Genomic DNA, 27849 nt, shown 5'->3' with positions numbered 1-27849 from the left:
CTCTGCACCAGGACAGACCAGGCTGATCTGGAAGTTTTATCCCTCTTTCGAAACAAATCCCTCAAAAGAAGTCCAGTTAAAGCAGGCTTGTCAGGGAGAAATGCAAATGTTCGCATAGACAAGCAGTTGCTTAAGAAATAAAGAAACCTATGCATAATTCTGAACACTGGTTATAAAATATATTTGCATACAGTCATCACTACCAATTTTACTGATCCATATGACTACCAATTTTTTTTACATTGACTCATACATACATAGCCTGTCATGACCATGAGCTCCAGATGTAGACTATTTGATTAAGAGAAATTCCAGAACTTTAATAATTCATTATAGTTTAGGATAAAATTACAGTGGAAGCTCTCGAGACCAATCTCCACTTATCCAATTTATTGGATTCACTGTGGCCCTCCGTCCTCTGTCAGGAAATACCTAGATAGCAGGTGGAATGTTCCAGAGTGACAGGTTTTTTTCTCTAGCCCCTGTGCCTCCTGCTCCTGAGAGATTTGTAAACTTAAACACGTGTGTTCAGCTGTATTTATCCCCATCCTGTTTATGCCAGTTGTGCTGTGTGTCCACGTAATTCAATCAGTTTTGCATAACCTGTGAAGCAGGAGCATAGTTGTTCCACGAAAACAAAATCAAGTGATTTGCAAAGATCCAATAAGGGGTCTTTAGGTGAAAATCTACTGTTAATCACATAGAGGAAAAATTCTAAAACACTGAAAAAATAAAAATCTAGATGGAGCCAGCATTCAAATCACTTTAAACTCTTTAAATTGTCACTATACTAAAAATAAAACAAAGCAACCCTGGAACTCATGATCTATAAATACATCCTGGGACTGGTTTAGGTAAAACCCTGGTCACTGCCAGGAGCACAACGGTATTCATGAGGAAAGCCTGACTCTGCCCACAAGGTCGGCAACATTTTAAATGAAATGTTCATGATCTGGAGATACGATCTATAACTTTCTAAGCCTCTTCAAACCACCCGACTCTTCCAGTTAATGGGCTTTCAAACATTAGCTCCAAGTTCTCATCACATCAGAGTAAAGGGTGCCCCTCAGGGCACCGCAGGCTGCCTCTGGCCATGGCTGCAGCACCTGCCAGAAGGGCTGGGGCCATGCCCAGGAGCTGGTAAAACAAACTCCTCAGGTGAGTCTGTGGCCCACTGATGTCTGAAGAACGCATTCTCACTGTGTTCACACACAGTTAGACACTCTCAAAACAAAGCCGTCAGAGAAAGCAAGAGTCTCGTTAGCATAAGACTAACAAGGATCATGAAAATTTCCTTTTTATTCTGACTCAGCCATTCCACTTTTAAGATCATTTTCTAAGGAAATCATTCAAAAGTGAAAAAAATTGAATAAATATATCTATGCATAAGGATATCAATGATAGTTAACTATTTACAATAATAAAACTATTGGAAGCAACCTAACTAGGCAGAGAAGCATGATAAATAAATAACAGGCTATAAAGAAAAGTCATAGATATTAAGGGTTTATAAAATGATAAAATGTTTATAAATATATAAAGTAAAACAAAATACATAACATTCACTATGGTTATAACTGTGTAATATAAATGTTAGCAGAGACTATAAAACAATTCCTTCCATTGCATTATGGTGGTGTTAGGTGATGACTTAGTTTTCATTTTTAAAAATTATTTTAATGGATTATAAGCATGTTTCTTTAATGAAAATACCTTCATTATATTGTTTAAAAGCACCATTACTTAAAATCTGTGCTATGCTCTTAATGCACAATTTAAAGACCCTTTTACTACTTTACACACTGCTGCAATTGTCACCAGCCAGCTGTTGTATGCAGAACATCGAGAGCTAATATCTTTGGTGACAGATGGGCAGTTAGAAAAATCAGCCCGTAATGGAGGATGCTGTCAATACCTGAGTTATCTTCATCTTTGCGGATTTTTAGCTTCACCAGGTCTTCACACTGCTGGAGGATCTGAACGGCATCTTCCATGGAACAGTTGTCCAGACGGATGTTATCTATCGCAAGTAATTTATCCCCAAGTTCCAGGGTTCCGGTTCTGATGGTAAATGCAAAATAGGTGAGCAGCACTTAACCGGCCAAGTAATTCAAAGAGGCTTGAGCACAGGATAGCCTGAGGAAAAGAGGTTCTCCCACTGTTTCTAAATTGTCCTACTGATAGCCCCACCTTACACCCCTTTTCTAGTCTTATTTCGCTGCTGTGACATTATACTGCAGAGTATTGGAAACATTGTTTCACCTGTTCCTTTCAATTAAACCAGGACTTGTATACATGAAACTGAAAACAAAAGAATCATTCAGAAAATTAATGAAACAAAAAGTTGGTTCTTTGAAAAAATAATAAAATCAATAAACCTTTGGCCAGATTAACCAGAAACAGAAAAATAAAATCTCTAATAACCTCAATCAGAAATGAAAAGGGGGAAATAACAACAGATACCACTGAGATACAAGAGATTATCTCTGTGTACTACAAGAAACTCTATCCCAGAAATTTGACAATGTGGAAGAAATGGACCAATACCTGGAATTGCACTCTTTCCCTGGACTTAATCAGGAAGAAATGGATGTTTTGAGCAGACCAGGATCAAGCACTGAGATGGAAGAAACAATAAAAAAAATCTCACAACAACAACAACAGCCTGGATCAGATGGCTTCACATCAGAATTCTACAAACCTTCAAAGAAGAACTTGTACCCATATTGCAGAAACTATTCCAAAACATTGAGAAAGTAAGAACCTTTCCCAACATTCTATGAAGCAAACATCACCCTGATGCCAAAACCAGGAAAAGACCTAACTAAACAGGATAACTTCAGACCAATTTCACTAATGAATATAGATGTACAAATTCTCAATAAAATCCTAGCCAATAGATTATAGCTACACATTAAAAAAATTATACATCTGATCAAGCAGGCTTCACCCCAGGGATGCAAGGCTGGTTTAATATATGAAAATCCATAAATGTAATTCACCATATCAACAGAAGCAAAAACAAAGACCATATGATTCTCTCAATAGATGCAGAGAAAGCATTTGATAAAATTCAGCATCCTTTTCTCACAAGAACACTTAATATGCATAGGTGGCACATTTTTTAATCTGATCAAAGCTATCTATGACAAACCCACAGCTAATATCATATTGAATGGAGTAAACTGAGAGCTTTTCCACTTAGAACTGAAACCAGACAAGGCTGTCCTCTATATCTACTACTATTCAACATAGTGCTGGAAGTTCTAGCCAATACAATCAGGCAAGAGAAGGAAATAAAGGGCATCCAAATGGGAGCAGAGGAGGTCAAACTCTTGCTCTTTGCTGATGATATGATCTTATACTTAGAGAACCCCAGAGACTCAACCACAAAAATTCTGGAAGTAATCAGGAAATATAGTAATGTCTCAGGATATAAAATCAGTGTCTACAAATCAGTAACTTTTGTATACACCAATAATAGCCAAGTTGAGAAGCTTATCAAAGACATAGTTCCCTTCCCAGTAGCTTCAAAGAAAATGAAATATCTAGGAATATATCTAACAAAAGAGATGAAGGACCTCTACAAAGAGAATTATGAAACCCTGAGAAAAGTAACAGAAGATATTAACAAATGGAAGAACATACCATATTCTTGGCTGGGAAGAATCAACATTGTTAAAATGTCTGTACCATCCAAACCAATCTACAGATTCAATGCAATCCCCATTGACATACCAACATCATACTTTTAAGAATGGGAAAAAATAGTTCTTCATTTCATATGAAACCAGAAAAAAAAACCTTGTATAGCCAAGTCAATTTTTAGTAGTCTGGCATCACTCTACCAGACTTTAGGCTGCATTACAAAGTTCTCAGGGATCAAAACAGCATGGTATTGGCACCAAAATAGAGACATAGACATTTGGAACTGAATAGAAAACCAAGAGGTGAAACCAGTCTCTTACTGTCATCTGATCTTTGATAAGCCAAACAAAAGCATATACTGGGGAAAAGATTCCCTATTTAATAAATGGTGCTGGGAGAACTGGATAACCACATGTAAAAGACTGAAACTGGACTCGCACCTTTCACCACTCACAAAAATTGATTCAAGATGGATAAAAGATTGAAATCTAAGGATTTTATCTAAACGATAAAAATCCTAGAAGAAAGTGTGGGAAAACCTCTTGAAGTTATTGGCCTAGGGAAAGATTTTATGAAGAAGACTTCTGGGGTAATTGCTACACAACAAAAATAAATAAATGGGACTTAATTAAACTGCAAAGTTTCTGCACAGCTAAGGAGACAACAACCAAAGCAAATAGACAACCTTCAGAATGGGAAAAGATATTTGTATTTTATGAATCTGACAAAGGTTTGATAACTAGGATCTTCAGAAAACTCAAATTAATCAATAAAAAATGAACAATCTCATCTATCACTGGGCAAGAGACATGAATAGAACTGTCTCTAAAGAAGACAGACGAATGGCTAACAAACATGAAAAAATGCTCATTGTCTCTAATCATCAGAGAAATGCAAATCAAATCCTCCCTAACCCCAAGGGGAATGGCCCACATCACAAAATCCCAAAGCTACAGATGCTGGTGTGGATGTGGAGAGAAGGGAATACTTTTACACTGCTGGTGGGACTGCAAACTAATACAGACTCCATGGAAAGAAATATGGAGAATCCTGAAAAAACTCAAATTAGACCTCCCATTTGACCCCAAAATCCTACTATGAGGCATCTACCCAGAAGAAAAAAAATCATTTTATATAAGGACATTTGCACCAGAATGTTTATGGCAGCTCAATTTACAATCACCAAGATGCGGAAACAACCTAAATACCAACCAACCCAGGAATGGATGAACAAGCTGTGGTATATGTACACCAGGGAATAATACTATTCAGCCATAAAAAGATGGAGACTTCACATCTTTTGTATTAACCTGGATGGAGTTGAAACACATTCTTTTTAGTAATGAATCATGAGAAAGAAAAAAAAGCAAGTATCGAAAGTACTCAATACTAATATGAAGCCAGTAGATGATCTGATTCACGCACATAGAGGAGAAAAACTCAATTCAATTCAAGCTGGGGGGTGGGGGGGCCAGGGAGGGGGAGAAGGGAGAGGGGCGTGTAGTGCTCTCGCTGAATGGGCACTGTGTAGGAGAGCATGTCACCTTTTGGGTGTAGGACACAACTACTGTACCTAACAAATTCAAATGTTGTCACCTGGATGTTTGTAACCTCACATTAACCTGAAATAAAATAACTTCACTCAGGAAGCCTCAGGACCTCAGGAGGGACACGCCAGGCTGGGGTCTGCATGTTTTTGCACCACTTTTGAGCCTTGACAGTTCAGACACTTGAAGTGGGCTGAAGGGTGAGGGAAGGCAAGGTACCACCTGTGCCTGGAAATTCACTGTGGCTGGAGCAGAGAGCAAAAGGCCAAATGAACCCACGCCACTTGACCTGTCTGGAAAGTGGTCACTGAGAACCTCATCCTGGCTGTGGACCAGGGCAGGTCTGCTGACAGTTTTGAAGGTCCATAATGAAATTAAACAAAATGAGAATGTGGTGTGTGTGCACTTGAGTGTGCACACAGGAGAATGTGGTGTGTTGCACTAGTGTGTGGACAGATGAGAAGTGGTGTGTGTGCACAGATGAGAATGTGGTGTGTGTGTGCACAGATGAGATTGTGGTGTGTGTGCACTAGTGTGTGCCCAGATGAGAATGTAGTGTGTATGCACTAGTGTGTGCACAGATGAGAATGTAGTGTGTGTGCATGGATGAGAATGTGGTATGTGTGCACTTGTGTGTGCACAGATTAGAATGCAGCGTGTGTGCATTTGTGTGTGCAGTTGAGAATGTGGTGTATGTGCACTTGTGTGCACAGATGTGAAAGCACACCTTTGCAGGGCTGTTCTTACAAGTCCGTTATGTGACAGAGAGCACAGCTGCATCCTGGCACCTGCTCTCCCTCCCTTTTCCTGAGTGACCCCTGAAAACCTGTGCCCCAGACTCTCTCAGCCCTCTCTCCACCTTCTATCATGGATGGGGAATGGTAATGGTGAGAAGGCTTCTGGGACACCCGCCCCTCAGCCAGGACCACCTGTCCCCACTGTTAGGTGAAAGGCAAACTTCTGTCCTGTCTGGTCACCTGCATGTAGACATCTCTTTGTCGCGGCCGCTGAGCCTATGCCTACAAACCTAAACACATACCATGCCCTTCCTACTTTCTGAACATTAAAATATTTCTTTAATAAAATAAATTTTTTTTTTTTTTTTTGTAGAGACAGAGTCTCACTATACTGCCCTCAGGTAGAGTGCCGTGGCGTCACACGGCTCACAGCAACCTCTAACTCTTGGGCTTACGGGATTCTCTTGCCTCAGCCTCCCAAGCAGCTGGGACTACAGGCGCCTGCCACAACGCCCGGCTATTTTTTGTTGCAGTTTGGCCGGGGCTGGGTTTGAACCCGCCACCCTCGGCATATGGGGCCGGTGCCCTACTCACTGAGCCACAGGCGCCGCCCATAAAATAAATTTTTTAAGTCCTTAACTGCAAAATAAAAGAGAAAGTTAATGGTCTGATATCAGTACCCTCAATCATATAAAAGTATTTTTATCTATGAAATAAAAAGTCTCAGACTCCCCAATTTAAGGTGACATGAATGTTGCTTAAGGCTCAAGCATCTTGCTTGCCCAGGGAGCAATTCTGGCACCTAGTCAGATGCTTCACAAGCTTCTATACCCCCATGGAGTATCTCTCATGATTTGTGTACTTTTTGTTTTTTAGCTGGAAAATGAAGGATGGAAGATGCCCAGTGAAGGAGAGTCTATGCTGGATTCCAAAAAGACCCTATCAAAAGCTTTCAGCTGATTTCTGTCTGCAAATAAATGGAGATGAGGGCAGAGAGCTGTGTGACTGTGCCCACCAGGGCTGCTGAGCATGGTCAGTTAACAGCAGCCACCCGGGAGATGCTGAGATCAGTGACCCACCAGCAAGGGCTGCCCTGGGCGTGGAGGGGTCATTTACGCTTCAGTTAAGGAAACCCATTTTCCTTACCTGTGCGCCACACTTCCTTTCTTGATGTCTGAAATGACGAGGGGGTCCCCCGGTTTTCTGCTGGATGGTGCTGTAATAACAAAGATAGAATAGTCACATCTTTATACATGTGATTTACCTGCTACCATAGATCCCATAACTGTTAATGCAAGTAGAGTTTGTATGCAAAGCAAGATAATCAGCAAGTGAATTAAACAACATGTACATTATATCTGCAGAAATATGTTTGTTAAAACTTTTTTTTTTTTTTTTTGAAACAGTGTCTCACTCTCTCTCCACCCTGGCATCATAGCTCACAGCAACCTCAAACGCCTGAGCTCAAGCAATCCTCAGCCTCCAAAGTAGCTGTAACTACAAGTGCCTATCACAATACTCAACTAGTTTTTCTATTTTTAGTAGAGAAAGGGTCTCACTCTTGCTTAGGCTGGTCTCCAACTCCTGAGTTCAAGGGATCCTCCTGCCTTGGCCTCCCAGAGTGCTGGACTACAGGCTGAGTCATCACATCCACCTGGTTGTGTTAAAATATTTATGAACTTAAAAAACCAGGCTGGGTGCAGTGGCTCATGTCAATAATCATAGATAGCACAGGGGAGACCAAGATGGGAGGATCTCTTGAGGTCAGGAATTTAAAACCAGCCTGGGCAATAGGGAGACCCGGCCTCTACCAAAAAAAAAAATGTTAGCTGGCTATAGTCCCAGCTACTCAGGAGGCTGAGGCCGGAGGATCACTTGAGCCCAGGAGCTGGAGGCAGCAGTGAGCTATGACGATGCTGCTGCACTCCAGCCTGGGAGACAGAGGGAGACCTCGTCTCAAATAAGACAAACACTAAAGCCAAGTCATGCTAAATGTGCAGCTGGAGAACTGGCCGTCAAGTTTAAATATTTTAATCTGTGGTTCTCAAGAGGGGACCTGGCAGCTGGGCACCTCAGTAGGAGGCTATCAAAGCCAACTGGGGTCCCTTCGCAGTCCTGACACGTGGTCCCTCCTCCATCCTGGCCTTCACTCCTGCCATGGCAGACAGAAATACGCCAAGTTACTAAGTGTACTGGGTGGGAAGTTAGATGAGAACCACTGATTTAAAGATCCCATTTTTTTCCCAGAAGGAAATCTTTTGCTAGATGGACTTAAATCTTTAAATTCTGCTCATAATTTGTACTCGGAAAGCTCTAGGATGTTCTGGAATTTGACTCTTTTATTGATTGCAGTGAATACTTTGTTGTTACTTAACTAAATTTTTATATATACTGATATTGTACACATGTATATGTAATTTTTAGTGAGTTTACAGATAACACTATTCTGCACAATGGTCAGGTTGGGGCTCGATCTATTTTTTAAGGGATATTTCCATGATGAGAATGAAAACTAATTAGAAATGAGTGTACATGTATTTAACCCTGGAAATGAATGACAGTCCATGTTAATACAAAAGTCATCTTGACCTACAAAGTTTACATTTAATTTAGGGGTTTGCTTCTTAAAATTAACCATACCAAAATTTATAAAATGTAATTTGTGTCTGAGGAGAGATGTTCTGCCAACCTGAAGCCTGGAGCAATGATTTCCTTTTAGAGATCATTCAAAGCCCCTAAAGAAAGATTTCATTGTAAACACTCTGATCACCCCATAAAAATCATAGAGCCATATCATACTCCATAATCCCATCTGAATCCCAGGAAAATGTTTATGCACATGAACGGATGGCTTAATATCTTAACACAACATTTAAAGGAAATGCAAGCATGGATACCAATACCTTACTCACCATCTAAATTAGCCCACAGTAAATGTTAACGGGACTTCATTCAATCATTATTCTTGGCTTCTAGCAAAGAATGCACAACAGTCTATTCTCTATAATTAATTCATAATTTAAACCTTTGGTCAATGATTTGATATAATTCCTCTAGGGATATTTGAACATCCAGGAATTTTATTCACATCATATTTCAAAACTACAAATTGTTCTGGGCTTCAGGCATGAAAATAAAAACTTTGTTATTAGCCCAAGTGCAGCTTTTCTAGCACCTGCCAATGAACTCACACGGCGTTTTCCCAGCTAGTGACATAACACAGTGCTCAATGTTTCCTTTGGCCTTTAAAATGTCCTTGTCCCACCTACATGGTTTGTGACACCGAAAACAGGCAACAAAACACATCAAAGCTGTCTCTTGTCATCTTTGCAACACAGGGAAACAGCGCGGTGACCTTGGTGCTAACACACACAGCTGTGCAGAGAGGCCTGAACTTTTAAGGCTGTGGACAAGCAGGGTGCCACCTTCCTATTTCCAAGATTCTTCTCTTTCTCCCTTAAGGAGTCTACACTCATTAGGGGGGATGCTGTCTGGGGAGAGGAGTTGAGCCAGGGGAGCTCCCAGGTCTGTATGAGCTCCTGGCCCTGTGGCCCCGCATGCGAGGTGTGGCCCTGCGTGGTCTGAGGTGCATCCTGGCTTCACACCTCTCCACCATGTCTTAATGCTACACTTCTTGAGAAGTCACAGACCAAGCATGCTTTGCTCAGCTCGTAGTGCTTTAAAGACACTGAATTAGTCGTGGATATTTTAAAATCAGTAGATTTCATATATACGCATGGTTTCTTTAAAAAAAAAATCAGCAATAGAGGGTAATACAGTGTGGTGGCACATGGTTGGGCAGGAAACCCCGGCCTCTCATGATTAGCTGTGCATGCACAGTCCTCAGGGGCCTCGGCCTCCTCTCCAGTAAATGGTGAGCATGGACGTAATGCTGCTCACTTCAGAGTTTTTGTTTTGAGGATTATCTGAGTCATCACGCATAGAGAGACTGGGCCAGCGCACACAGCACGCAGTACAGAAATGGTGATTGACTCACTCCCTGTCTTCACTGGCTGATGTCACACTCGCCAAAGCCAGCCCCCCACCCCGGGCTTCTGAGTTGTGACCTCTGCAGGAGAATTCACCAGCTCACACATGGCGAGTGGATGTCGCACTCTACACCGTCATGCACTGGCCAGCATGCGCTTACCCAGCACCAACCAGCACCCAGAACCTCTGCCTGGCGCCATGAGAGCCAGAGAAGCCGGACAGAAAGGAGAGGAGCCGGAGGAGCCGGGCAGAAAGGAGAGGAGCCGGAGGAGCCGGGCAGAAAGGAGAGGAGCCGGAGGAGCCGGGCAGAAAGGAGAGGAGCCGGAGGAGCCGGGCAGAAAGGAGAGGAGCCGGAGGAGCCGGGCAGAAAGGAGAGGAGCCGGAGGAGCCGGGCAGAAAGGAGAGGAGCCGGAGGAGCCGGACAGAAAGGAGAGGAGCCGGAGGAGCCGGGCAGAAAGGAGAGGAGCCGGAGGAGCTGGGCAGAAAGGAGCGGCAGGGCTGGTGGCTCTGCTGCCGTCAAGGGTCCTGGAAAGTTCCTCTCCTCCTAGAGGCGACTCCAACTGGGAAATCCACACACACAGCACCAGGGGAGGTCTCAGACAAGAAGGGCAACACAAGGTTATTAAATTCTGGGGGGAAAAATAAAAAGTCAATCACATTTCCTAGAATTTCAACTTCACTGGCCAAACACACAGAACTAAAAGTGGAACCAAAGAGAAGAACAGTGTCGAGTTTCATGTCCTGTGACGAATGTTACAGTTTTGTCTTTCCCTCCTCATATTTCATAAAATAATTTTAATTCAAACTCATCTCCTGCATCTCCAAGGTCAGTGTTTCTGTTGTTACCAACCCTGCCTCATACTGGAGGGATCTCCAAGCTTGTTCATAGCTCAACATGTCCTGTCTGCCTGAGCTCATCTACAATCCAGCAAACAAAGTCCTGGGACATTTTACCACAGAGGACAAGTATCTGTGTGTATAACTTTACAATGCTTATTTTTCATGTCTCCAAAGACAGACATTCTCGATCTTCACCAAGAAATTATATTACTTTTTAAAATTTATTTTTTATTTGTATCAAAACCAGACATGTGTACAATTTGAAGAGTTGAAAGTTTGGCAAGAACAGTCCTCAACCTCCTGCTCCCCAGATGCACCTGCTAATGCTCTCAGCTCTTTTGCATGTTTCCGTATCCGTAAGAAACATGCAATGCACCGATTACTGTTCAGTGCTGGCCTTTCTGTCCACTTTCTGTTATGAAAGGTGAGGAGTTTACTCCCTCCCACCTCTGGACCACCATGCAGAAAACGGTGTCTGTTCTCGTCCCTTCATTTCTCCAATGCAGTGTTGACATAAAGCTTATAAGACCGTTGGTATCTGCTTATAGGACGATGTCAACAGTATCCCACAATTTCTTTCCTTTTCTACAGATCACATTTTTCCTGTCATTACCTATTGTCTTAATGTTTTTATTTAATTAATTTTATTGTGTTTATCATTACTTTAATGCCTCACATTTCCCAGATTACAAAAATCTTCTCTAAGTACGTTAAATCTTGTCAGGAATCTTATCAGAGTTTTCTGACCCGTCTGGGTGGCTGCACATCCTGGGAGCTTCCTTCCACAGACCCTGGGAGGCCAGAGGCTCTTTTTCCACTTGTGGCTGGTGTCCCTGGAGCCCCTGCCTCCAACTCTCCCTCTTTCCGGCTTCCTTTCCTTATTTTTGGCAGCACACATCCTCCGGAAGCTTCCCAAGGATGCACCTGAGGAAGGAGGGTGTTTTGAGACCTCTATAGCTGAAGAGCCTTTTTCTGCTTTCATATTTGACTGACAACTTAGCTGGGTAAAGAATTCTAGGCTGGAAATCCTTTTCTTTTAGAATTTTAAAGATGCTCTTTCATTGGTTTCTAGCTTTCAAAGGTGCTGTTGAAAAGCTATTGTGATTATTTGATTACTGTATGAACTATTGGGATACATTGTGTGCCCTTCCCCAGCCCCTCCAGTCACCTCCTTCTCAAGCATCTCAGATCTCAGGATGATAGGCTTTGGTGTGGGTCTGTTTTTATCCAAGGATTTGGAAACATACCCATCAGTTCTAAGGCATTCGTAAAATTAAATTATTTCTTTGATGCTTTTTTCTTTCTGTAATGTCTATTATGTGAATTTTGTATCATTTGGCCTCATCCTATATAATTTTCTTATCCATTCTAGATTCCCTATTTGTTGTTTTGTTCTAATTTCTGAAAATTTTCCTTAGTATTTTCTGATATTTTTACTGAATTGTGTCTATTTTGCCGTGTCGCTCTCTCTGGACGCTTCCCTGTAACAGTGCCCATGCCCTGCCCACGCCCTACCCACTCCCACCAACGTGACATCATTTCTGCTGATGATATTAACCACAGATTTTTCTGCTCCTTTGTTTTCTGTTTCCTGCATGTGTTGTTTCTGATTTTCTTCTTTGTTTTTGGTGGTCATCTTGCACATTAGATTCTCCCACAATGTCTTTTTTAAAAATTTATTTATTATTAAATCATAGCTGTGTACATTAATGCAATCATGGGGCACCAAACACTGGTTTTATATACAATTTGACATATTTTCATCACACTGGTTAACATAGCCTTCCCGGCATTTTCTTAGTTATTGTGTTAAGACATTTATATTCTACATTTAGTAAGTTTCACATGTACCCTTGTAAGATGCACTGTAGGTGTGATCCCACCAGTCACCCTCCCTCTGCCCACCTCCCCCCTTCCCTCAACTCTCTTTCCCCTTTCCCCATATGCTTAGGTTATAATAGGGTTATAGCTTTCATATGAAAGCTCTAAATTAGTTTCATAGTAGGGCTGAGTACATTGGATACTTTTTCTTCCATTCTTGAGATACTTTACTAAGAAGAATATGTTCCGGCTTCATCCATGTAAACATGAAAGAGGTGAGGTCTCCATCTTTCTTTAAGGCTGCATAATATTCCATGGTGTACATATACCACAATTTATTAATCCATTCGTGGATTGATGGGCACTTGGGCTTATTTCATGACTTAGCAATTATGAATTGGGCTGCAATAAACATTCTGGTACAAATACCTTTGTTATAATGTGATTTTTGGTCTTCTGGGTATATACCTAGTAGAGGAATTGTAGGATCCAGTGGCAGGTCTATTTTTAGATCTCTAAGTGTTCTCCAAACATCTTTCCAAAAGGAATGTATTAGTTTGCATTCCCACCAGCAGTGTAGAAGAGTTCCCTTTTCTCCACATCCACGCCAACATCTTTGGTCTTGGGATTTTGTGATATGGGCTAATCTTACTGGAGTTAGATGATATCTCAAAGTAGTTTTGATTTGCATTTCTCTGATGATTAAGGATGATGAGCATTTTTTCATATGTCTGTAGGCCATGCACCTGTCTTCTTCAGAGAAGTTTCTCTTCAAGTCCCTTGCCCAGCCTGAGATGGGATCACTTGTTCTTTTCTTGATTATACGTTTGAGTTCTCTGTGGATTCTGGTTATTAAGCCTTTGTTGGAGACATAACCTGCAAATATCTTCTCCCATTCTAAGGGCTGTCTGCTTGCTATACTTAGTGTGTTCTTGGCTGTGCAGAAGCTTTTTAGTTTGATCAGGTCCCAGTAGTGTATTTTTAATGCTGCTTCAATTGCCAGGGGGTCCTCCTCATAAAATATTCGCCCAGGCTGATTTCTTCAAGAGTTTTCCCTGCAGTTTCTTCTAGCATTTTTATAGTTTCATGTCTTAAGTTTAAATCTTTAATCCAGTGAGAGTCTATCTTAGTTAATGGTGAAAGGTGTGGGTCTAGTTTCAGTCTTCTACAGGTCGCCAGCCAGTTCACCCAGCACCATTTGTTAAATAGGGAATCTTTTCCCCACTGAATGTTTTGAATTGGCTTGTCAAAGATCAAACAATGGTAAGTAGCTGGGTTCATCTCTTGGTTCTCTATTCTGTTCCATACATCTACCTCTCTGTTTTTGTGCCAATACCATGCTGTTTTGATCACTATTGATTTATAGTACAGTCTGAGGTCTAGTAGCGTGATTCCTCCTGCTTTGTTTTTATTTCTGAGTAATGTCTTGGCTATTTGAGTTTTTTTCTGATTCCATATAAAATGAAGTATTATTTTTTCGAGATCTTTAAAGTATGACAGTGGAGCTTTAATAGGGATTGCATTAAAATTGTATATTGCTTTGGGTAGTATGGACATTTTAACAATGTTGATTCTTCCCAGCCATGAGCATGGTATGTGTTTCCATTTGTTAACGTTTTCTTAGTTTCATAGTTCTCTTTATAGAGATCTTTCATGTCCTTTGTTAGATAAACTTCCAAATATTTCATCTTCTTTGGCACTATTGTGAATGAAATAGAGTCCTTGACTGTTTTTTCAGCATGACTATTGTTGGTATATATAAAGGCTACAGACTTATGAGTGTTGATTCTGTAACCTGAGATGCTGCTGTATTCCTCGATCACTTCTAAGAGTTTTGTAGTAGAATCCCTGGTGTTTTCCAGATATACAATCATATCGTCTGCGAAAGTGAAAGTTTGATCTTTTTTGACCCTATGTGGATACTCTTGATCGCCTTTTCTTCCCTAATTGTGATGGCTAAAACTTCCATTACAACGTTAAAGAGCAGTGGACTCAATGGGCACCCTTCCTGGTTCCTGATCTAAGTGGAAATGGTTTCGATTTAACTTCATTCAATATGATATTTGCTGTGGGTTTGCTGTAGATGGCCTCTATCAGTTTAAGAAATGTCCCTTCTATAGCAATTTTCTTAAGTGTTCTGATTATAAAGGGATGCTGGATATTATCAAAAGCTTTTTCTGCATCAATTGAGAGAATCATATGGTCTTTGTTTTTTAATTTGTTTATGTGCTGAATTATATTTATAGATTTATGTATATTGAACCAGCCTTGAGACCCTGGGATAAAACCGACTTGCTCATGATGTATAATTTGTTTGATGTGTTGCTGGATTCTGTTTGTTAGGACCTTGTTGAATATTTTTGCATCTATATTCATTAGTGATTTTGGTCTATAATTTTCTTTTCTTGGTGGGTCTTTTCCTGGTTTGAGGATCAAGGTGATGTTTGCTTCATAGAAAATGTTGGGTAGTATTTCTTCTTTTTCTATATTTTGGAAAAGGTTGAGTAACATAGGTACTAGTTCCTCTTTAAAGGTTTGGTAGAATTCTGAAGTGAAGCCATCTGGTCCCAGGCTTTTCTTTTTAGGGAGATTTTGTATGGTTGATGCTATTTCAGAACTTGATATAGGCCTGTTCAACATTTCCACTTGATTCTGGCTAAGTCTTGGAAGATGAAGTGCTTCCAAGTATTGGTCAATTTCCTTCAGATTTTCATATTTCTGAGAATAAAGTTTCTTGTAATATTCATTAAGGATTTTTTGAATTTCTGAGGAGTCTGTTGTTATTTCATCTTTGCAATTTCTGATTGATGAAATTAGAGATTTTATTCTTTTTTTCCTGGTTAGGTTAGCCAAAGAAAATAGATAAATCAACTTTTTGATTTATTGATCTGTTGTATAATCCTTTTGTTTTCAATTTCATTTAATTCTGCTCTAATTTTGGTTATTTCTTTTCTGCTACTGGGTTTGGGGTTGGAATGTTCTTCCTTTTCCAGTTGCTTGAGTTGTCCCATTAAGTTGTTAACTTCCTCTCTTTCCGTTCTCCTGAAGAAGGCTTGCAGTGCCATAAATTTCCCTCTTAGGACTGCCTTTGCGGTGTCCCAGAGGTTCTGATAATTCGTGTCTTCATTGTCATTTTTTCCCAAAAATTTGGTAATTTCCTTCTTAATCTTGTCTATGACCCAGCTATCTTTCAGCATTAGGTTATTTAACTTCCATGTTTTTGTATGGGTATGCAGATTCCTGTTGTTACCGATTTCAACTTTTATTCCATGGTGGTCTGAGAAGATGCAAGGAATAATTTCTATTCCTTTAAATTTACTGAGATTAGACTTGTGACCTAAGATGTGATCAATTTTGGAGTATGTTCTGTGGGCTGATGAGAAGAATGTGTATTCAGTTTTGTTGGGATGAAATGTTCTGTAGATGACTATTAAATCCAAATGTTGGATGGTTACATTTAAATCTAAAATTTCTTTGCTCAACTTCTTATTGGAGGATCTATCCAACACTGCCAAAGGAGCGTTAAAATCTCCGACTATTATGGAACTGGAGGAAATCAAGTTGCTTATGTCTGTTAGAGTTTCTCTTATAAATTGAGGCTCATTCTGATTGGGTACATAAATATTAATAATTGAAATTCATCATATTGAGTATTACCCTTAACATATATGAAGTGACCATTCTTATCCTTCCTTACTTTTGCTGGTTTAAAGCCTATTGTATCTGCAAATAGAATTGCAACACCTGCTTTCTTCTGATTTCCATTTGCCTGAAATATAGACGACCACCCCTTTACCCTGAGTTTATATTTATCTTTTAAGGTATGATGAAATTCTTGTATTCTGGCCCGAGTTTTTGTATCCAGACAGCCAACCTGTGCCTCTTTAGAGGACAATTTAAGCCATTCACATTAATGGAGAATATTGATAAGCCTGGTAGAATTTTGGGTATCGAGTTTTTCGAAAGTCCAGTGGACATTTTTAATCCTTTCACCACTGTGGAAGTTGGAGTTTGATCAAAAGTTTCTGAGTGAGTTTACTTTTGTTGTAGAGGATTGCGCTGGTCATTATGGAGGATAGGTGTGAGAATATCGTGGAGAGCTGGTTTATTTATGGCACATTTCTTCAACATGTGAATGTCATTGAAGTATTTAATTTCGCCATCATAAATGAAACTCAGTTTAGCTGGATACAGGATCCAGGGTTGAAAGTTATTTTGTTTTAGGAGATTAAAAGTTGACGACCACCTTCTTCTGGCTTGAAAGGTTTCAGCAGAGAGATCTGCAGTCATTCTAATATTCTTCCCTGTGTAGGTTATGGTTTTCTTACGCCTGGCTGCTTTCAGATTTTTCTCCTTAGTGAAGTTAATTGTGATGTGCCTGCGGGATGTTTTATTCAGGTTGAGTCATGCTGGGGTTTTGAAACTGTCTGCTATCTGAATTTCAGAATCTTTTGGCATGTCTGAAAAGTTCTCTTTCATAATTTCATGGAGAAGAGCCTCTGTGCTTTGCGAAGACACTTTGTCACTTTCAGGGATTCCTATGATGCGAATATTAGCTTTCTTTGAATTATTCCAGATCTCTCTGAGAGAATTATCCACTTTTGCTCTCCATTTCTCTTCCTCTTTGAGAGTTTCGGAGCATTCAAAAGCTTTGTCTTCAACGTCAGAAATCCTTTCTTCTGCTTGCTCCACTCTGTTACTGAGGGATTCTACTGTACTTTTCAGATCTTTGAGGGCTGCAAATTCTTGCCTCAATGTGTGAAAATCTTTGGTGATTTTGTCTTTAAATTTGTTGAATTCTTGAGACAACTTTTGAATTGCTCCTGGAATTTCTAATTCCAACTTTTCCTCCATTCTATTAATCTTGTTTGCGATCCAAATTCTGAATTTGATTTCTGACATCTTGGCCATCTGTTTATGAATGGGATCTTCAGTTGCGTCTGCCATATCTTTCCTTGAAGGGGTTGATCTACTCTGGTTATTCATGTTACCGGAGTTTTTCCCCTGATTCCGCCCCATGATTATTTTATACTGTTTGACTAGAAGAGCAGATAAAGAGAAGTTGGGTTGGGGGCTCCAGGATTAGTGATTAACCAGCCCTTTGCCCAAAAGCTGGGACTGGTGTCTGTACCTTTTCCACTGGAGCTTTGCCAAGGACCCGTATAGTGGTACGGCCTGAGAAAATGGGGCCCTGCTTGATGTGGTGGGGCTAAGTGGTTCTGTCTTATTTTCAGCTGATCTCTGGTCTACCCTAGTGAATCAGTTACTCTGGGCTGAAGCCTCAGCTGTGGAGAAATACCAGCAATTAAGTCACCCCACCTCCCACAGGCAACAATTGGAAAAGGAAAATCAAACCTTCCCACAACCACACACCCAGGGCACCACTTGCATAGTCCTCGGGCAATTGGCTCAGTTCAAAAGGTCCAAATCAATTGTCTCAGTCAGCACATGTCTCAGGTGGGAGAGTTTGAAAGGACCCTGGCAACTAGATTGCATGGGTCTGCTGACAACTCAAATATGATGCCCTCTGGTGCTCTTTGAGGTCAGGAGGACCCACCTAGCAAATAGATTAGTCTGGGAAGGTTGATGCCTCCTTCCCTATCTTGCACCTCTGTCATACCCAGTCACTAAAAACCCTGCTGGGCTGTGACCCAGTTGCCTCCAATGAGCAGATACTCCAGGAGTTTGCACCTGTCTGAATCACAGGGAGATCTATGCCGCTGCTCTCTGCCCCTATCTGGCAGGGGAAGGTGAAGCCTGACAACCTGGGGTGCTTAATGGAGGCTGGGGCTGTTCACTCAGTTTCAGCCCCGCCCCTGATTGATGTTACTGACAGAACAGAACAACTTTGCAGAATTTGTTTCTGTTATGGGTATATTTCCCTGGAGATCAGACGGTGTTTGAGTTCACAGAAATTGCAACTCGGACCCTGTCTGTGCTGCTGCCTGGTCTTGGCTGCAGTTTGTATTCGAGCGGCATGGTTAGCTGTCAGTTCCAGCCTCTGTCTGCCCTCCTTTGTCTCGGCTAATCATCCCCTGAGGGCCAGTTGTGTCTTAGGCTCAGTAAAGCATCCTCTGGGTCAGCCCTGCCCTGGGAATCTGCCGGTTCTGTGTGTGGGTATTCTTGTCCCTGTGCTGTGCCCAGGCCGGTAACATGAATAACCCTTTACTCATAGGGGCCTGCATTTCCATCCCAGATCTGTTCCGCCAGTGGCTGCCACCAAGGAAGATGCCCGGCCTTCTCTGGTTGCCCAGGGTGACAGGGGATGTGACTCTGGAATATCCAGGGGTGAGCCCTATTGTTGCTGCTGCGGCTGCTGCTCTGTGCCCTGGGACACCACCGCTCCTGTGTGGTTCCCTCTCAGCCGACTGTTCTCTCCTCACTCCCATGCTGCAGAATCAGCACTGACCAGCAGTAGTCCATGCCCTGTCCACACCTCTTGAGAAAATACCCAAGAATCTGGACTCCTGGGGGACAGGCTTCCAGACCTTGAGACAACTCAAGGGGAGGGGAGTGCTGGGATTTCAGAATTGCAGGTAGAGAATTATGTACAGTTTTATGCCTGGCAGGAGAGTGCCATGGCACCCTAGTAGGGGAAGTAGGTCCAGTTTTTAGAAGGTCTCTTCCGTGGGAGATTATGGGAGGACTTTTGAACTCTGCTTGCTTGTTTGTATGGAGCGCTGTGAGCTGTTCTCATGGGGGAGGGGACTCCCGTCCACTTGGCAATGGATTTTGTACCTTTTGTTTGTATCCTTGGGGTCACAGCTCGCCTCAGCAGGGATGATGTGCGTTCTTCAACTTTCTCTCTTGGCTCAACTCCAATCCACAAGGTTACTTGCTAAACTTCTGTCCTTTAACTCTCCTTCTGGACAGGAGCTTCTGTAGAAAGCTGGCTTCGGTCAGCCATCTTGCCTCTGCCCCCCACAATGTCTGCTTTTTTCCTAGCTGTCTGTTCACATGAAGAGTGTGGCCCTAGAAAGTTATTTGAAAGTCTGGTGCAAGCCTGGGGCTGAGGACTATGGTTTTAACGGCACAGTTCCAGCCAGGCTGTTTGCTTTGGGTCAGATGGCCGGATTCTTTCTCCCACTTGGAGGTTATTCTGGTCTGCTGCCCAGCGCAAGCATATTGGTGGAAGAAGGCTGGGGGTTTTGATAATCAGTATGAAACTCTCACCTGATCTCTGTTTTCAGAGCAGTCCTCCTGCATTCAACTGTTTTCTTCCAGTCCAGGGAACTGTCTCCTGCGTGCTTTTCAGAGAATTAAACTAACCCTCTGCTGGGGCAGGGACAGGAACTTGGCTGTTCTGGGCTGGGGAAGGCATCTGAGGACTGATTGGTTCTTCGGAGGCTTCCAGCCAGCCCTGCTGACGTAGCCTCCGGCCACTCTCACCTCCAACCGCCCTGAGCTTCCTCGGCGTACAGGCATGATCAGGCTTCTCCTTCACTTCTTCAGGTGAATTTATCTTTCTCCATCTTCTTTACCAAATCTGGATGCTGTTGTCTGTTATTTCTTATGGCTTTTGCCTTTTAAAAAAATCTCATACTGTTGGTTAAAGTGGGGTGTGGGTGGGAGAGGAGGTAAAAGCTTAAGTTCAAGGTACTATTTTTTGACCCCAGAAGTTTAAAAACCACTGGTCATCCCTCACTGTCAGAAACTGGTTCTTACAGAGAACAAACAGTTGTCAGGGGAGGCAGAGAATGACAGTGTCTTTCATTGGTTTACATACCTTTTCAGTACCTGATGACAAGTGACGTGAGTTTTGAGGCTAATTACATGGAATCAACAAAGTATTCCAAGAACATTGTATAATATCCAGCCATTAATGGAACTTTCTCTGCTTAAAACAGTTTGATGAAGTGTCCAAACTTCGTCAGAGAAACACACATAGTATATGGCAAGTAAAACCAGTTACTTGATTTTAAACAGAGCAGCAAGCAGAGATTTTATTGCAAAGTTGGCCAAAAAAAGCCATGAGCCATTCTCTTCTAAATATGCTTAAGACTTAGGGTGAAAATGATAACCTGGTTATGCTTGTCATAAAGGCTGCTTTATGATTTTATATAAAAAAAAATAACACAAGTTTTTGTCTGTGCAGACAATTCAGTTAGAACTGAAAAGGGAAGCCAACAGATTAACTGCACTCACAAAAGGCTGCCTTTGCTTTTCTGATATCAAATCTGGGGCGGTTCATCAATCTGATGGTGGCGGAGATAGCCGTGCAGTGCAGGCGGGTGCTGCCAGGTCGGGGAGGGTGGGTTTGGCTCCCATTTCTGCCTGTTACTAGTTCTAGGTCTTTGAGTAGGTTGCCCAGCTCAGCTGCACTTTCTTTTCCGCAGAACGTGGATAAATGTCACAGAGTCACTTTAGGGATTGGGTAAGAAAACACCTAAACCTGCATGTGCCAGCCTGGCACCCTAAGCCCTCAAGAGAAAGTACCTGTAGTCACTGCTGACTGCTCAGGGCAGGGAAACCAGCTCCGCTGAGTGTGTGTGGGGGAGCAAGGTCGAGCTTCCCATCAGCTGGGGGTGGAGTCATCAGTCCTAGAGGCATCCTTCCACTGAGACATTCCGTTTTATTTGCTGTGATAAATCCCTCCATATTACAGCAATAACATCAGTAAAATTAACACATGTCTCTAATGTGCCGTGAATGTTTCATCGCGAACTGCTCACCACGCCCACCACCAGAGAGGTCACTTTTCAGTCCCTTGGGCAGGGAGAGGGAGCCGCAAAGGCCCTGGGGATGAGCGTCCAGAGTGGAGGGAGGACTCAACACTGTTTCCACAGCTGGTGGAGACAGTGTGGATGCTGAGCGCCAAGACAGCGAGTACGTCAGGAGCCTCACGGGGCCTTGGTCTCACTGGTGTGAGAAGAGGGCCCTGGCTTTCTCACTGGTGACACAATCATAGTTGGCTCTGAATTTTGTGGGCCAGAGCTGTGATTAAAACATTTCACAAAGTTCTGTGTGTGAATGATGAGCCCCAGGTGAGCCCTCACACCTGCTAGCACTCACCCTGTGTTCTTGGCACTTGGCAGACCTGAGCTCGTTTAACCTTGTCGGCAATGTTGTGGAAGAGTGCAGCCTGCAGCGTGCAGTGTAAATGTGTGCTATGTACTTCCTAAATGTGTGCTGTGTGCTATGTCAATGTGTGCAGTGTGCTGTGTAAATGTGTGCTATGTACTTCCTAAATGTGTGCTGTGTGCTACGTCAATGTGTGCAGCGTGCAGTGTAAATGTGTGCTATGTACTTCCTAAATGTGTGCTGTGTGCTATGTCAATGTGTGCGGCGTGCTGTGTAAATGTGTGCTATGTACTTCCTAAATGTGTGCTGTGTGCTACGTCAATGTGTGCAGCGTGCTGTGTAAATGTGTGCTATGTACTTCCTAAATGTGTGCTGTGTGCTACGTCAATGTGTGCAGCGTGCAGCGTGCAGCGTAAACGTGTGCTATGTACTTCCTAAATGTGTGCTGTGTGCTACGTCGATGTGTGCAGCGTGCAGCGTAAATGTGTGCTATGTACTTCCTAAATGTGTGCTGTGTGCTACGTCGATGTGTGCAGCGTGCAGCGTAAATGTGTGCTATGTACTTCCTAAATGTGTGCTGTGTGCTACGTCAATGTGTGCAGCGTGCAGCGTAAATGTGTGCTATGTACTTCCTAAATGTGTGCTGTGTGCTACGTCAATGTGTGCAGCGTGCAGCGTAAATGTGTGCTATGTACTTCCTAAATGTGTGCTGTGTGCTACGTCAGTGTGTGCAGCGTGCTGTGTAAATGTGTGCTATGTACTTCCTAAATGTGTGCTGTGTGCTACGTCAATGTGTGCAGCGTGCAGCGTAAATGTGTGCTATGTACTTCCTAAATGTGTGCTGTGTGCTACGTCAATGTGTGCAGCGTGCAGCGTAAATGTGTGCTATGTACTTCCTAAATGTGTGCTGTGTGCTATGTCAATGTGTGCAGCGTGCAGCGTAAATGTGTGCTATGTACTTCCTAAATGTGTGCTGTGTGCTACGTCAATGTGTGCAGCGTGCTGTGTAAATGTGTGCTATGTACTTCCTAAATGGGTGCTGTGTGCTATGTCAATGTGTGCAGCGTGCAGCGTGCTGCGTGCTCCTTTACACACAGGAGACTGAGAACTGCAGTAACCGAGGGCTGGAGGAGCCCGGGGCAGCCCCGCTGAGTCCAGCTTTCAGTCACACTCATGCCGACACTCTGTCAGCCCCTCAGTGGCCTCCACACAAACGTCCCCTCATTGTCCCCTTCATGGCTCTTTTCTTGGACACTGAGCACTACCTGTGAAACTGTTCACAGGTAAAGACTTCTTATTAACAGACTAATAATGATGTTAAGTAGTAACCAGGCACTGTTTCGGCCTCAGGTGGCTCCTTTCTTGCAACAGTGAGACTGGATTCTGGCTTTTTTTTTTTTTTTAAAGAAAGCAAATTCTGCTTTTTAAACTGGCACAATACGAGTGTTTTCCAGGAGACACAGACTTGGTGCTGGTGAGTTGTGCAGCCTGAGCCGGGGCTCTGCGAGCCTGACAGACGCCTTTGATAGGTATGTGGCTCCTTTCTCCGTCTGGAGACACCGCTGCACGCTCAGCGTCCCTGAACAGTGCATGCTGGTGGCTGAGATTCCGGCCAGACCTGGGGAGTTTCTGGGTGGTTGCCATTATCGCTATTAAAATGCTTTAGAAATAATGCTTAGCACACATGAACCACCATCACAAAACAAGATTTTAAACGAATGTGTATAAAATAAATACTTTGTATTTGTGTGTACAAGGAGCATATCTCAAATTAGCCTATAAATATCTACATCACTGAGTTATTTTTTAAACAGATAGCCTCCTGAATAAATTATTCTTTTATTTCTATCAATTTTTAAGAATAAATCTATTGTGTAACAACCAAAAAGAGAGCATTTTCCTAATTGAAATTTGAGAGGGGAGTAACTACGTGGCAGAGATGCAGTGCGCTTCTGAGGAACAGGTGTCTCAGCAGGTGCACCTCTGAGGATGGGGCAGGGAGCCTCTGAGGACAGGATGGGGCACCTCTGAGGATGGGACAGGGAGCCTCTGAGGACAGGATGGGGCACCTCTGAGGATGGGACAGAAAGCCTCTGAGGACAGGATTGGGCACCTCTGAAGATGGGACAGGACAGGACAGGGGCACCTATGAGGACGGGAGTGCCTCGAAGGACAAGACAGGGCGCCTCTGAGGACAGACGTGCATCCCAAAGCCAGCACAGCTCAGGGCACAGAGGACGCAGGAGACACAGAAGGGAGGAGGCGGCAGGTCCCTGCAGTGGGCGGGCTGTGTACTGCATGGCACCAGAGCCGACTCCGCCACAGCCAAGGCCGAAGGAGTGAACGAGTGGGTTCCAATAAACAGAATAAGTGGGAACAGCCTACAGTTACATGGAGGTTACAGAAGATACCTCAAGCCCCACGTTTTTGGAGATATAAGTTCTACCGTGCTGTCCCTTAATTTCTGCAGCCATAACTATTGACAGAATAATGACACACTGTCCTGCTTCACAGTGAACGGACTGAGAGGTTGTGAGGCCCAGTCACGGTGTAAATGGCTTTAGCAGCAACTGGAATAGGCCAGTGCCTCCTACACCCTGCTGGGCTCCACTGGGCAGCGAAGGACCCAGGCTTTCTCCCACTTGTGTGACTTCTTCTTTGAGCACGGAGTCCGAGTCACAGCCCTGATTTTCTTAGTGGTGCAGGAGATCTGTGTGGTTTATTGGCTATAAATAAAATTTCACTTCTCAGTATTAAATTTATATTGTTCGAGTTAAGTGGACAGCCTCATTTCTTATTACCCAACTGAGAATTTTTTACTTATTTTTGCCTTAGCCATGGACAGGAATGCTGTCCGACAGCGCGGGGGGCACGTTCATGTCGCCACATCACTCTTCTCTGAAGGCACTGCTCAGGCACTGTCACTGCCTCTGTTTTCTTGGTCTTTTTTTTTTTTGGCTGGGGCTGAGTTTGAACCCACCACCTCCGGCATATGGGGCCGGCGCCCTACTCTGTTGAGCCACAGGCGCCACCCGAGTGCTTACCTTCTGCTTCATTTTCCTGAGGCATCTATGCATGGAGTTAGTCTACGGATATCAGAAGCACAGAAACTCCCTCAATTTCCACCATACAAGGCTCCACTGGAGCCAAAACAGTTACAGAACTGGAGTCTAAGGAAGGAATTAAGCACATTCATAGCCCCTGTTTTTCCTTTGGGTTTGTTACCCAGAAACCCTGCACTGGGGAGGAATTCAGGAATTTACTGAATGAAGTAGGAGACATTGTAGTGCTGTGAAAAGGATTATAGATGCATGTTGACAGATGGGAAGATAGTCTTAAATATAAGCACATGTGGGCCAGGCGTGGTGGCTCACACCTGTAATCCTTCCCGCTGGGAGGCTGAGACAGGTGGATCCCTTGAGCTCAGGCATTGGAGACCAGTCTGAGCAAGAGTGAGACCCCATCTCTACTAAATATAGGAAAATGAAATAAGCTGAGCATTGTGGCAGGCACCTGTAGTCCCAGGTACTTGGGAGGCTGAGGCAGGAGGATAGATTGAGCCTAAGAGTTTGAGGTTGCTGTGAGCTGTGATGCCACAGCTGAGGGTGGCATCACATTTACTGAGGGTGACAGTAAAACTGTCTCAAAAAACAACAACAAAAAAAACCACACAAAAAACCTAAATAAATGTGATTTTTGCTAGTTAAGTAGATTATTGTGAAAACCTAATCCACAATATACTATAAGGTGGAGAACCTAGATGAATTTACCTGCTCATCTAATTAATTGTGAAAGGCATAAGATATGTATTTATTTAGTACTTAACTTACCAATTGCCGGGCACTATACTAAGTATATCCACGTTATTTTATCTAATACTTAAGACAACCCTATGTGTTGTAAATATCATTTTTCCATTTTACAGATGAAGAAATGAGACCAAGGACAGTGTGAGCAACTTGCCCGTCCCCAGGGCTGGCGAGTGTACACTGTGACTGGCTCCCCACTTCTGCATCACAATGTAGAAATTTTGCAAATACCCTTAAAGCATTTGCCACACCTGTGCACCATTCAAGACCCAATTTTCTAATGTCGTTTTCAAATTCTGTATTTTAAAAACTAATAGCTTCTACTTACAACTTATGGTTATTCCGAGTTCCACGCTGTGCTTCTTAGGCAGCTTGACGTGAAATGTTCCACTACTTGGGATGACGGACTCTGCAGTTTAGAAACAAGAAAACAGCGTGTTAACAGAATGCCAGGAACCCAGCGCCTGCCAGCAAGGAGGCGTCAGGAGCAGCTGCTCTGAGGCATCTGCAGGCAAAGCCTCAGGGAGGAAGGACGAGAATGCTGGGGACCTGTAAGCTCTGCTGGAGAGCGGGCGTCTCGCCAGGGCAGTGTGGCACGATCAGGCACTGCCATGTGGAACTGACCTGAGCAGAGTCCCAAGTCACTCAGGTCTGTAAAACCACAGTCTCAGATAAGCTTAGAAGCCTGCACTTCAATCAAGTTCTCTGGGACCCCTTCAGGCACACTGAAGTTTAAAAGATCTGGTTGGGAGGGCTACAGACAGGTGAGCCGAACCCCATTAGCTGCTCAGTTTAGCTTGACTCAAGGCAGATCCCTGAGGCCCCCAGACCCCCAGGCCAATGTGCTGATCACGTGTTCAACTCGCTCTGTGTCCCCGTGAGGCAGACCCTGGAGTTAGGACGGGACTCAGGGACACAGAGGGAACAGCCTCCCTCCTGGCCTCTTGTCCTTCCCCATGAGGAATTCTGATAGTAAAACAAGACCAGACTCTGACCTTCCCTTGCCCCCCACAAGATTTGTCACAGAGTGTTCAACACAAACGGAACTTCCCTGGGCCCTACAGGCTTCTAGGAAGTGGCTGTAGCCGATGTTGCTGCCAGCCTTTCTCTGCCAGCCGCCTCCTTCACCGCGTTTTCAGGCTTGTTATAGGGGCCTGAGGGAATCCATCATGTGTCCCTCTCACTCCTGGCTTCTCTGTGCTCCCCATGACGAGGACAGTGTCTGGCTGAGTTGATGCAATGCTCCGCTGCCATCCTTGGTGGGAACGCTGAGTGCAGGCGGGCAGCACACTCAGGGCCTTGCTTCCCAGGACAGTGTCTGGCTGAGTTGACGCAATGCTCCGCTGCCATCCTTGGTGGGAACGCTGAGTGCAGGCGGGCAGCACACTCAGGGCCTTGCTTCCCAGGACAGTGTCTGGCTGAGTTGACACCATGCTCCGCTGCCGTCCTTGGTGAGGACGCTGAGTGCAGGTGGGCAGCACACTCACAGGGCCTCACTTCCCAGGACAGTGTCTGGCTGAGTTAACACCACGCTCCGCTGCCGTCCTTGGTGAGGACGCTGAGTGCAGGTGGGCAGCACACTCACAGGGCCTCGCTTCCCAGGACAGTGTCTGGCTGAGTTGACACCACGCTCCGCTGCCGTCCCTGGTGAGGACACTGAGTGCAGGTGGGCAGCACACTCACAGGGCCTCACTTCCCTGGACAGTGTCTGGCTGAGTTGACACCACGCTCTGCTTTCGTCCCTGGTGAGGACACTGAGTGCAGGCCAGCAGCACACTCGTGGGGCCTTGCTCCCCGACTTCAGGCCCTGCACGTGTCAAAATACTTCCAGAACATTTTTCCAGCCCATGTCTTCCCTCCTTCTCTTTCCTGAGTCCACTGTACTGTCCACTTCAGTGACAGAAAGATAACCCCTGTTCATGAATTTGGAATGAGTGGCACACGAGGGGCAGACAACAGGCAGAAACACGCAGATGCCTGAGGGAGGTCTTGGCAGAGTCTGTGCTCGCCGTGACAGCCCCGGCATGTGGTTCGAGCCCCTCCTGGCTGTGGAACACAGGCTGTAGGTCCAGTGAAGACCTCTTCTCTGTCCACACTGGCTGCAAGGCACTTATGTTGCTTGCAATCAAAACATCTCTAATGAACACGTTGATTAAGTGGAGAAAATGTGTGGAAGCAAGCAGACAGCCTCCATGTAAGTGTTTCTGGACATACCAGGAATAAATGGGTCTTTTTTGAGACTAAGTCTCACTCTGTTCTCTAGGCTACAGGGCTGTAGCATCACCCAGCTTGCAGCAACCTGAAACTCCTGGGCTCAAGCAATCCTCATGCCTCAGGTTCCTGAGTAGCTGGGACTGCAGGTGCCTGCCACAACACCTAGCTCATTTTCTATTTCTAGTAAAGATGAGGGTCTTGCTCTTGCTCAGCTGGTCTTGA

At 43.8% G+C, this 27849-nt stretch overlaps 1 protein-coding gene across 9 annotated transcripts in view; it reads right to left on the bottom strand.

The window, feature by feature from the left end:
• GRIP1 (glutamate receptor interacting protein 1) overlaps positions 1–27849 on the bottom strand; it is a 687322-nt gene that overhangs the window by 38127 nt on the left and 621346 nt on the right. For all 9 annotated transcript variants that reach the window (XM_053554787.1, XM_053554785.1, XM_053554786.1 and 6 more), the window contains 3 exons: positions 25742–25822; positions 7079–7148; positions 1916–2061 (listed from right to left, as the gene is read on the bottom strand). In XM_053554787.1, coding sequence (XP_053410762.1) covers positions 1916–2061; positions 7079–7148; positions 25742–25822 — 297 coding nt within the window. The remainder of the gene's footprint in view (positions 1–1915; positions 2062–7078; positions 7149–25741; positions 25823–27849) is intronic.

This window comes from Nycticebus coucang, chromosome 12 (assembly GCF_027406575.1).
Source record: "Nycticebus coucang isolate mNycCou1 chromosome 12, mNycCou1.pri, whole genome shotgun sequence".
Classification (NCBI taxonomy): domain Eukaryota; kingdom Metazoa; phylum Chordata; class Mammalia; order Primates; family Lorisidae; genus Nycticebus; species Nycticebus coucang.
Note: the sequence above shows the minus strand (reverse complement) of the source record. Positions and strands in the feature narration are given on the sequence as shown.